We start from the raw sequence: 12,670 nt of genomic DNA, 5'->3' as shown, positions 1-12,670 counted from the left end.
TCTCACACTCACGGTCCCCAACACCCCCCACCCACCCACACACCCTCCCAGTCCCTGCACGGGGTCCTCTCCTTTCTTCCGCTCCCTCTTCCTCTTCCTCTCACACACGCACGCGGTCCCCAACACTTGACACGACAAATGTGGAGAGATCGCACTGTCAGGCTTTAATGAACACAATTTCTAAGAGGCGGGGCGTTGCACTCCCCCAGCAACAGGTTAGATGAGAGCCCGGTCCAATAAGCTCTGCCGTTCAACGAGCTTCAGTAGAACTCCAAAAGCCACATGGCCTAACGTAGGCCGCTATTATATATTCATGAGTGGGAAAAAACCCGCTGAACCGACCTTAAAACCGCACAAATTATGCATTTTTGACCGCAAATTTACACCCAAAACCGCCCAATCTGGCAACGGTGCAGCTAGCTTCTCTTGTAGAAAATCATGCTCCCTCCACAGCTCACTGTGACGTTACTTTCTGTTAGGCAGTTAGCCACTCAGCCCAGTGGAAATTTCACAATAAAAGCACTTTCATTGCAGCTTTACTTCCGTTGTGAGTTAATGTGTTGTGAGTTATTGTGTTGTGTTGTGAGTTAATGTGTTGTGTTGTGAGTTATTGTGTTGTGTTGTGAGTTAATGTGTTGTGTTGTGAGTTAATGTGTTGTGTTGTGAGTTAATGTGTTGTGTTGTGAGTTAATGTGTTGTGAGTTAATGTGTTGTGTTGTGAGTTAATGTGTTGTTTTGTGAGTTATTGTGTTGTGTTGTGAGTTAATGTGTTGTGTTGTGAGTTAATGTGTTGTGTGTAAAGTTAATGTGTTGTGTGTTAAGTTAATGTGTTGTGTGTAAAGTTAATGCGTTGTGTGTAAAGTTAATGTGTTGTGTGTAAAGTTAATCTGTTGTGTTGTGACCCTTCTGGGCCACCGTACAAAACATCCAAACACATATGTTTGTTGGCAGAGGACTACACCTCACCACATGAAAAATATGAAAGTAGAATCTGCAGAATCAACTTTATATTATTATTTTTCTTCCTTGATGCTTTTGACTGAATAGCTTTAAGGTGAAGAATGCATGATTTTTTTTTTAGTTTAATAAAGTTTACGGAAACTGAAATATAAATATAAAAGGGGGAGAGGGTTTGAATTCTGCATGTGCTTTGCACTGATCAGAGAAGATGGTGGATTTATTGGCAGTCACCAGGTCAACAAAACACTGGGTTAAGGAATTCTCTGTCAACAAGCATCTCACAAAGCAGTTATATTATATATAAATGGTGTGGCCAGAGTCTCATCACCTCCACTAAAGAAGCCAATTCTCCCGATACTTGAACTCTGCTGGCCTGTTTCATTGTTCTTCTATCTCAAAGCCTTTATCTCTTTACTCTCTATTCTGCTCAGCTCTTTTTTTTTCCTGAGAAAAGTGGAATCAGATTAAAGTAGGACCAAGACATTTTGAGACAAAAAGTGCTGAGAGGAATGAGGAACGACAGAGAGGTTTTGCATGTAGAAATATTTGAAACAAATAGAAGCAGACGGCTGTGGAGTAAATTATTTTGAGCGGAGGAGCTGGTCAGGAAAGCGTGGACGGTAATGGGAGCGTCGACAGATCCTCACTGACAGTGTTTATCAGCTGTGCATTAGCTTCAGCTTGGAGTTTCAGGGGTCGCAGTTGCTCTGCTGGTGACTCAGTGGCTTATTCAGCTTTCAGCACAGGCCTGTGATAGTGGAAGTGGCAACAACATCGTGAGGGTATAAGGTTGTTTGTTGTTAATTAAAGAAGAAGCAGATGCATTGAAGCCATCTTGGTCAAATCTTCCACAGTCTGTTTGTACAAGCCTGTTAAAGTTACTATTTTGGCTTTATTTCAACAAAAGTGATTCACACGTTTGGATGTCTTTATCTACGTACTCCCTCTTATGCCCACCAACCACCACCACAATGCATAATTCCATCCATCCATCCATCCATCCATCCATCCATCCATCCATCCATCCATCCATCCATCCATCCATCCATCCATCCATCCATCCATCCATCCATCCATCCATCCATCCATCCATCCATCCATCCATCCATCCATCCATCCATCCATCCATCCATCCTAGTCTCCAGCGTGTTATGGGTCTTCGCCTGGTCCTCCGTCCAGTGGAACTTTTCCCGGAATACCTCCCCAGGGAGGCATCCAGGAGGCATCTGGATCACTTCAACTGCTCCTCTTAAAGTAGAACAGTTAACCACGAACCACCGCCTGAATGTGTCGGAACGGTGTGAGAGCTTGAATGATCCCAGGAGCTAAGCTGTCCTGGGCTTATGCCCTTTCAGGGTCTCCCATGGGAGACAGGTCCTAGCCCGACAAAGAGTGGTTCATAACCCCCTTTATGAGCCGTAGCCATCAAGATCATGTTACGTTACTGGATTGGTGTTTCCGGGGTCCGACTCTGGGGCCAGGTCTGGGTTGGCCTGATGATCAGGGAGGTCCTGTGGGATGATGTGGGATCTGTCTGTTGTGGGCCCACCACCTGCAAGAGACCTTAAAAGTGGTGCAAAATGGTTTGGGTGCCCAAACTCCAGTCATGGAACTTGCCTTTTTTATTTCATGACCCCAACAAATGTAACTTCCTATAAATGTATTTAAAAAAAAACACCTGACCCACCAGCTGAGAGTCTTAGATTTTATGTATCTATGTTACAATCCTTCCGGATTCGCTTTAAATTTGAGAGAAGATGGGAATAATGTAAATGAAGTGAAACAAGTTTATTTCTAACCAGAAGAATTCACTCTTGGCTGGGAAGGAAAACCATTGCAAACATTTCAATCGCCGCCATCTGTATCTGGGTAAGTGGGTGACCGTTGGGATGGTAGTTTTGTTTGAGAAATGTTAAAAAAAAAAAAAACTTCAAGGACTATATTAGCTCTTACATTTTCCTTTTTTTTGACAGTTTCTCTTCAGTCATGAAGGGCAGAGTTCATTTAAAAAGCATTTCCCCCATTTATGGACGACAGAAATGTAAAGTTGGAGTGTTTGCTATGACAACATTATTACTATTATACGAATAAATGCCATTTGCACCTAGCCTGAGTTGTGTTAAATGTCCGATGTTTGATTCAATCAAATGAGAAGGTTGAGTTGAAGTTTGGCCTTTCAATACTGGGTTTCAACGTTACATATTACTACGGTAAATGTAAAATGTGATGATTACAATATAGTTTAGGATTTTTATTTGCGCTGAAGTCTCACGGAAAACACGGCGGATGTTCTTAAAGGTGATGTTGCTGCAGACGTGTGTGAAAGTGCACAATCACACAGGAGGATTTCTGCAGCTTCAGCATTCAAGCAAGAAAACTGCAGCGTCCTGCATCATTTACACTCAATTTCCATACATTCACAATCTTCTCTTGTCCCAATTGAATCGGTTTGTTCAAAAGGGGCCCAAGTCCAAGAGGTTCGTTTTTCCAGGAAATGATTTTAATTGCATAGCTTAAAGGGAGGCTACACCAAATGACTAATACTTTACCCAAATTTAGCACCAGTTCATAGCTTACGAATGCTATAATATGAAGCAACTCACTTTTATCATTTCAGAGGACTAGCAAACTAAAGTCTCTGGACTTGGGCCCTTCTTGAATTAAATAGGGGCACTGCCATATTGGATAACTAGTGCTGCAAAACCCATGCAAAAAAGCAAAACCCATGCAAGAAAGTCCCAAGTCCAGGACTTTAGCACTTAATGCATATTAAATGTCAAGCCTAGTCAATACATTACAACGGACTTGGGACTTTTTTGCACATAATCAGATAGCTTTTCCCTTGAAGACCATAGAACATATAATATCTCTATTTTGAAAAATTGTGGACTTGGGCCCCTTTTGAACTAACCGCTTCAATTGGAGCTGCATACGTAAAAGTGAGCATTGGTCAAAGCTTTCAGATCTTCTCTGCCTGGTATTTCTCCGCGATGTGCAAAAATTAGCAGTTTTCTCTCAACTCATCTGCGTAAAATGTTACACCTGGGATGTGCAGAGAGAGAAAAAAATAACATCTCCAAAGCAGGTGCCAGACATTTTTGCTTCACTGCAAAGCACCTAAATGGAGTAAAAATAGGAAACACAGAGCAGAGCAAGGCTTATAAATTAGATATGAAAGTAAGCTCCTGATATCATGGATAAAATCCCTGTCTAACCATGCATAAAGGAGCTGGCAGTGACCTTGAGGGTCTAAAAATCTTTTGTGGAAACTCCTTTTAGTGCATGAAGACCGTTGCTGGGGGAAATTGATGAAATTTATGAGTCTCCCCACCTCATCTTTTGCAGCTTCAATGCCTTATTTTCACTTTCTCTATACCTACGAGTCTTCATCGCTAAGTTTTCAAGTTTGGTCTACCTGAAAACGAATAACTAGTTAAAAATAAATTAGCAAGTCTAATCTCCCCCTGCACCTGAGAGGGTTTTTCCAGTTCAACTTGAGACTGAAATATTTGTTTTATTCATTGTGCAGGAGAGCTTTCTCTGCAGAATTTGCATCAGCCGCACTGACAGCTTTAATCTGTGCTGTGAAGGTTGTTCCAGATGTCACACTGCATATAGTACATCCAAGCAGACTCCACTGAACCAAAACTCTCATTTCAAATCTTATATTGGTGTGCAGCCACTCCACTTGTAATATGTCAAGCTCCGAACGAGAATTATGCCAATTGAAACATCCAAGAAAGTAATCTCATACTCATCTTTCTCCTCTTCTTCATACTGGTCGCGTCGGTGTGTCATTAGGCGTTGGAGCTGGGTGAGAGGAGATGGAAGGACGCGCTCGCTGAATAAGATCAAATTGTCCTCACACCTTTATACGATTCTTTGAAATAAAAATCAACTGAAAATGTGAAAAAGGTTCGGTTAGAAGCAGCAGCGTTTTTGGAGTGCGCTTTCTGGGCAGATACAGTTAAAGCACAGAGCTTTATTAGCATTTATGAGCCCTCTTTGATGTGTAATTTCTCCCTCGGAGGCTGTTTTATTCCGATTGTATAAGTGAGACACCAGTGGCGACATTTCAGTTGCAAATACTTTTTATGTGATATTATCCTTTAAAAATGTCGGAAATCCGCGTGAGGCTGTTTCCATGGCAATTTCATGGCATTTGTTTAACGCCCCGGTTTCCCCAGAGGATGGTTTGTAAAAATCAAACCCTCTTTTTCTTTCGCATCGCCAAGAGAGAGATCAAATCCTGTGAGAGGTGACATCAACGGCTGAGGAAAACTGGAATCTTCCTCTCATTTACAGTAAGAGGAGGACTGATGGTTCAGCAGGAACCCAAAGAAACTTTTTACTGCTCCATGATCCTCTCCGAGATTGGAGTGCTGACAGGGGCATTAAGAGATTGTGGCCTGAAAAACAAACCTTCTCCAAAATAGAAGCGTTATCTCCCCCTCGCCCATAGTGTGGTGTGCCGGCCCAGATCTTCAGATGAGTGCCAAGGCCGAGCCTTGATATCTTAGCCGTTCTGCTAAGAGGGCCCATGGGACGTGCTGCAGCTCCAGTTGGAGCTTGCTGTTAGTGGTTTGGAGAGTTGATAGCTGTTGAGATGATGTCCTCGTCCATTTCTGTCACGTAATAAACCTCGCCGCTTCAGCTGCAAAGCAAGGAAGGGGTATTTTTTAACCAATGAGAGTGCAGTCCTGTGAAATTATTGAAATGTAGGGTTGTGGACGCCAGCAAAGCTAAATTATTTCTGTGCAGCTGTGTGCTTTAGTTTGTCTGGCAGTCAAAAATTCATGCCTAATCTGCCATCTCATTAAGACACCCTTGAGCCTCTAAAGTAACCTAGATTTGATATCCTGGAACTTTGATGCGGTTATCCTATCAAAATCATTTTTATCTCCAGGCTGACCCTTTCAGAACATTTTAAGCTCGATTATTATTACTCATAATCTCAGAAAAACCTCCTTATATTCATCTGTGTGTGAAGCTGGCTCATTTGAATCAAGCAAAGATCCCCTGTTAGACTCCAGTTCTTTTGCCAGAGGCAATCCCAGCAGAAACCAAGACGAGGTGCTTTCTCTGTGCGCCCTCTTTCAAACGTATGTAGCTCTGCTTTGCAATTAAACATTTCTACCTAAAAAAACATGTCTATAACATGACTATTTGCAGGGATTATTTGTAAACCTCTCCAAAAATACTGTTCAGAAAACATCTTCAAGAAAAAGCCCAGTGTTTTGGGTAAGAGCGCCTTCAGTTATGCAACCTGATGATTATTAGTTATAACTGCCGGAGGATTCAGATCACAAGACTTATTTTTTTATTTTTTTATGACTGTGCAAGCGCTGAGCTGCTGTTGCTGGATGATATGAAAAATGAGGGTTCAGAAATTAATTTACATAATTGTTGTTTAATTGCTGAAGCCGGCGGAGATAAGGCGCCAGCAGCCCCTGCTGGTAAGCACCTCATCTGAGCCCTGTAAGCGGTGCTGAAAGGGCTGAGGCTCATTTTTGAGTCATGCAGACAGCATTCACTTACAGAGCTCAGAAAAACTAATATTTACGGAAAGGAGACATATATTTTTTGATGCGCATGCATTTTTACCCCCCCATTTTCAAGCAAGAAAGGTGAAAAAAAAAACTCCTCCTCTTCCTTCCCATCCTCACAATAAAGAGCGTCTGAGATAGAAAAGGACAAAGACTGATGAGACAAAGAAAGAAGTGCTGGACTTATCATCAGAGAGGAGATGCAGGATTTATAGATGCACATGTAGACACATGCACACACACACACATAGCTGAGCTAATTCTCATTGTCCAAATGTAATTTATTGTGCATAAAAGTTAGATATCAAAGTATATTGGCGGCTAAAATCAAGAGCAGAAGGTGCTTCATTTATAGTTAAGCACTCCTGCTGTATGGAGTCTATTTATGTGACTGAACTATTTTAGCTGCAACACATACAGTATAATCCTGTTAATTCACATGGCGAAAGCAAAAGACTGTTTGTCCTTCAGCCAAAGTGCAATCGTCTTAAGGAAAGTAGCTCCACAAAGACAGTCCACATGGAACCTGCTGACCATTTATTTCTGTTGCATCGCCACGTTTGCTTGTTCTGGTTGCCGCCAGGTCAAAGTGCCAGAATAATCAGTCAAAATGTCGCCACAATTTAGATGTGGCATCAAACAGCTGCGGCATTTTTGCCTCTGTCAGTTAAGGGTAGTGTGTGTGTTTTTTTCTTTTTCTTTTTTACTTTGAAGCATAATGCAATCCAGCCAGAAGGCCCATGTTAAAGGGCACCTGTCTTCAGCGAGCTCCACATGACTGCAGCGATGTTCTCACGGGCTATGAAACCACATTTGAAAGGTGAAGCTTGTCATCGGGACAAAAGACATTTATCTTATGACTCGGCTGTAAAATATGTCAGAAAGGAAAAGCAATTTTCTATGGACGGACTCGCGTTTTATACAAGTGTGACACTGCAAACTGCTTGAATCTTGCAAAGATTTAAAACGTTGTTTTTAGACTTTCAAGATATTTTACAAGGTTTCGGGCTGATTTGAATTCTCTCTGCTCTACATTTCTGAAAATCAGCACAGTCAAGAAAGCTTTGTCTCATAAGAGCTAGGGTCTAGATGCAAGGAAATAATCATTAAATTGACTCAAAATCCTTTTGCTCAATACTCTTGAAAACAAAAAACTTAATTTAAGACTAAAAAAAATCGAATGCACTGTAAGGATGTTGTCTTAAAGTTTGATACATGTCGAAAAGTTAGACTGGGATTTGTTGCCATTATTTTGGAAACAAAAATCTAGATTTATATTCTAAGAATAGGTGCTAGTTTAACAATTTATAAGGATTTATTAAGATTTTACTGATATTTTGTTCACATTTTGTTCTGAAATCAGTCATTTTCATTTAATGCAAACCATTTATGTAGAACCACCAAAAAAAAGAAAAGAAAATATGTATTTCTGGGCTGTATAACATTTCTATCTAACTATTTTTCCTTTGATGTTTGTGTGAAACTCCTAGTTTGATCAAATTGAAATTTGAAACTCAAAGACAGATAATTGTATTACTTTTCTTTAAAAAGTTTATTGTTCTTGTCTTATTTTCAGGCAGTGTAAGAAAGAAGAATGACAGTTTTGGTTCTAAATCTCCTGGACTTCTTCAGTTTGTCCTATTAAGATAACTTTCTCCTTTTCTTTTCAATAAATCTGACATTTGAGAATAAATGTTTATTTTTCTTACTTCTCTTTTTTGAAACACTTAAACAATTAAAATTTAGATGCTACTGCAAAAACCCCAAAATGTCTTTAAGTATTTTTGTCCAGTTTCTAGAGTTTGTGCTTTATTGCACTTAATATAAGACAAATTTAAATTACAAGTAACTTTTCAGTCAAATCTAACAATTTTTTCAAGGACAACTAATCTTCAATCTCTTATTCGGTCATCAAATCTTTAAAACATCTTTTTTAAAGCAATATCTCTAATGAAATTGTTATTATTTTTTTTCACATAAAGTTTTTTTGTGTGATTGGTGAGTGGTCTTGTTTCATGAAATTAACTTCCTTCCTGGACACTGGAAAGATGCTGTTTTTTTGCAAACATGCCTGTCTTCAGAAATGCTATTTCACATTAACAAAAATAAGTGTTTTCACTTTCAAGAATTAATTTTGACTTTAAAAGGACTGGACATCACAGCCTCTCATAAGAAATCCCACTGAAACAAATTATCTTAAAATGACAAATGTTTTCACCTAAAACATGCAAAAAACATCTTGGATTTTCTATTCTTAAATTGTTTAATCGAGGACATTTTTCCCAGAGAAAAGGCTGCTGATCTTTGAAAGATTTTTCTTCATGACACAAATCCCTTTCCAGGACTGTAAATCCTAGATAAAAGGTAAAATAAAGAAAAATCAGACAGCTCTCAGGGAGGCATGGTGGTGGCACCATTATGGTCTGGAGTGCAATATGAAATTTTTACTGCAAAAACAGGAACCTTAAAAATAAGTAAAAAATCGTTAATATGTAAAAAAAATTCTTAAATAAGCAAAAACAAAATCTGACAATGGAGTGAAATAAAGTAGGTTTTACAGAGAATTCTAAGTTTAAGAAAATTCTTAGACTTATTTTTTAAATTTAAGATTATTTTGCTATTGAAAAACTTTCCCTATAAGATTATTTTTCTTTTTCGAGACAACTTTTTATACAAGGGTGTTTTTTACTTTCCTAAGACTGAAGTGTGCAAAATCTTGGTAAGACAAGTTTTGAATTTTTTTTGTTTGCAAATTATAACAACAAGAGTGCTTAATACTGGGAACGTGTCTTTTAAGAGCCAAGTTATTCAAAAACAACATAAAAATGATCATTTATTGATTAACACTAACAAATTCAGCTGCTTAACAGTTTTTTAAAGTTTACGTTTTATTCGCATTGCAAAATTTTGCTCCCAGCAATATCCATTTAGGTTTTTAAATGATTTATAGTCAGCAATCAAAAATTAATTCCTCTGAAAGTTTTCTAAACCTTGTTTCCGTGTATTTCTTGTGTTTTATCAAGTAACACCAAGTCAGTATCTACCTCCTTGAAGAGCTGGAGCACTCCAAGCTGCTCCGGTGATCCCATAACCCCCCCATGTAGGGCTGATGTGTTTGGAGTAAATTTTTCAGAGGCCGCATGTGCTCTGCAGCAGCTGTTTGCAGTGTACGAGTCAGGAGCTGTGAGTGTCTGCAGGTTTTCCAGCAACAAGTTCGAAATCTTCCTATTTCTGCTACACAGCCGCCTGAAAACTCAAATTGATCAAAGTTCATCCAAAACTGAAGGGTAGCGCACAAAACGGAGGGAGTTAGGGTGTTTGGAAAAAAGCGCCATCACCAGCAAGGAGCCGTTATGTCGGGTAAAATCCAGCAACAAAGTCTCGTTTTTATCAGAATTGTTTGAAGAAACGTCCTTTGATACATGCACGATCAAAAGACAAGTCCCTCACTGCAAAGGAGGAAGCTTAAAAATAGAAAACGAACACAAATCTTAAGAAGAAAATCACTAAAAAGTAGTAAAATTATCTGTCGATGCAGCAAGTCGTCTTTACTTAACAAGAAATCTTACGATGAGATGTCGAAATCCAAAACTCCACAAGCCTTCAAAAAGGAGAAAATTAGCTAAAAAAAGTTAACTGTTAGATAGAATTAATTCAAATAAATAAATAAGTTTTTTTTTCTTTGCCAGTTCCAAGTTTATATATATATATATATATATATATATATATATATATATATATATATATATATATATATATATATATATACATATATATATATATATATATATATATATATATATATATATATATTTTTAATGTACTTGATGAGATTTGACAGGAATCACCTTGGACTATGGTGTTTGCAGACGGTGTTGTCTGTTATGAGAGCAGGGAACAGGTGGAGGAGAAGCTAGAGAGGTGGAGGTTTGCTCCAGGAAGGAGAGGAATGAAGGTCACCTGCAGAAGACGGCGAACATGTCTGTGAATGAGAGGAACCCAAGTGGAAGAGTGAGGTTACAGAGAGGAGGTGGAGGATTTGAAGTATGTAGGGTCAACAGTCCAGAGGAATGGAGAGTGTGGAAAAGAAGTGAAGAAGCGAGCTCAGGCAGGTTGGAATGGGTGGAGAAAAGTGTCAGGTGTGATGTAGAAGAGTTTCAGCTCAAAGGAAAGGAAAGGTGTTGAAAACTGTGGTCAGAACAGCCAGGTTGTTCTGTCTGGAGACAGTGGCACAGAGGAAAAGTCAGTAAGCAGAGCTGGAGGCAGCAGAGATGGAGGTGCTGAGGTTCTCCTTGAGAAGGAGCAGGATGGATAGGATCAGGAATGAGGACATTGGAGGAACAGAATATGTTGGAGGTTTAGGAGATAAAGTCAGACTGAGATGTCCTGAGGAGATACAGTGAATAAATTGGTAGGAGTCTAGAGATGCCAAGCAAGAGGGCTAGAGGAAGACCAAAGAGGAGGTTTATGGATGCAGAAAAGGAAGACATGAAGGTAGCTGGTGCTGGAGGAGAGGATGCAGACGCCAGGGTTAGATGGAGGAAGCTGATTCGCTGTGGCAACCCCTGAAGGGAAAAGACGAAAGGAAAGGAAGAATAAGAAGAAGTGAAAATGACTCATTTTAGAAAAAAATTTGAACAAAATGGAAATATGATCTCAGTACAAGTTGGTCCATCTTAACACATTCATCGAAATATTAAAAACTAGCACTTATTCTCAGACCTTAAATCTATTTTTTTTGTTTCCAAAATAATGACAATCAGTGACAATCCATCTTGTCAACATTTTTTAGAACTTCTTTAAAACGGAACCACAAATCACAGAGGAATTTTGCTGCATGTTTCTCCAGAATTCCACTGTGATCAGTCATACCTGAAAAGAGGATGATTCTCACCAACCTTCCGAATTATCATTGATTCGTTCTTTCCCCCCCTAAATAATCTCGTGTTATTTATGCAGATTTTCATGAATCTAATTCCTAATTTCAACCAATAATTATAACAGATAAAACAAACCACACAGTTGCCTCACCGGTTTTGGTTGAATTATGCATCGACCAAAGCTCGGAAGTACTTCAAATCTATCTTTTTAGAGTTTTTGTGCTCACTTTAAAATTAGTTCAAGCTGAATAATTAACAGAAGTCGTGCAGCTGACGGTTAGTTGTGTGTTTTCACACAACCTTATTTGCACAAGCGCTGCTCCCATCAGCGGAAGTGCAGCCTGCAGTAGGTGGGAGCCCTGCTGTCAGTGTGTGCAGTTTAAACATGTTTCTCAGAGAATAGATGTGCTAGCCTTCATCTGATCTTTGTCAAACAGCTTTTCCATTTATCGGCACACCCACAGACCCGTATGCATTGAGGAAAATGCTTTAACCCTCATTGTTTACGATGCTAATTTCCCTGTTCAAACTGTCTCCTTTCCTTTAGCCAACAATGAGCCTAGAGATGGTAAGAAAACAACCCAAAATGTCCCAGCCTTCTGGTGCTTCCTGTTCTTTAGTGCTTGAGATTAGATGTGGTTATCAAATCAAATCTTCCTCCCTCAAGCCCGGGATCGCTCTGGTGACGGCTATCGCTGCTGCTAAGGATGTCAGGTTTTCACTCCGAAGACGGATTTATTGCCAAAGCCTTAAATCTTTTGCAGTAATATTATTTCTGGAAATCAAGGATTGGAATAATAGGAACAATAAATATTCATGTAGCAAACAAAAGTGTCTGAGCAGAAAGATAAAGGCAGTGGAATCAAAAGTGTGAAAACAAAGCAATTCAAATCCGTTCTCAGATACACTGTCAAATAAAAAAATAGAGCAGGAAAACAAGTAAATAAAATTATAAGCAGCGACAGAGGAGCTGACAGTGAGGAGACTTTCAGTGTGATTTTGACGGGCAGCGGGTCGATTGCTTCCACCAAAGCATCCAAGTGTTCTGGAGGTGAAATTAACTTATAAAAAAGTGATATATCCTGTAGGTGGATATATGTTTTATCAGTGTGTGACATGTACAGCATTGTCCTCCTGCTGAAGAATATTACAGCATAATACTTATGATTAACAGAGTGATGGTTCTGTTATTAATGTCTGAAGTACCTTGTGGAATTTATGGAATTTTCATTATGTTGATGTTCTCGTCGTGTAATAAACTGCTGATACCGTGAATATATATCA

General features: G+C 39.2%; 1 protein-coding gene across 5 annotated transcripts in view; it reads left to right on the top strand.

Annotated features, from left to right (window-relative positions):
• The window catches only part of mybpc2a (myosin binding protein Ca), a 64,695-nt gene that overhangs the window by 14,422 nt on the left and 37,603 nt on the right, over positions 1 to 12,670 (top strand). For 2 of the 5 annotated variants that reach the window (XM_078951862.1, XM_011477804.4), the window contains exon 2: positions 11,934 to 11,954. The exons of the other annotated variants lie outside the window; for them this stretch is intronic. In XM_078951862.1, coding sequence (XP_078807988.1) covers positions 11,934 to 11,954 — 21 coding nt within the window. The remainder of the gene's footprint in view (positions 1 to 11,933; positions 11,955 to 12,670) is intronic. 5 annotated transcript variants of the gene reach the window in all.

Source organism: Oryzias latipes, chromosome 8, assembly GCF_053564925.1.
Source record: "Oryzias latipes strain Hd-rR chromosome 8, Olatipes_Hd-rR_3.1".
In the NCBI taxonomy this organism is placed as follows: Eukaryota; Metazoa; Chordata; class Actinopteri; order Beloniformes; family Adrianichthyidae; genus Oryzias; species Oryzias latipes.
The sequence above is the reverse complement of the archived record's forward strand: the minus strand, read 5'-3'. Positions and strand labels throughout refer to the sequence as shown.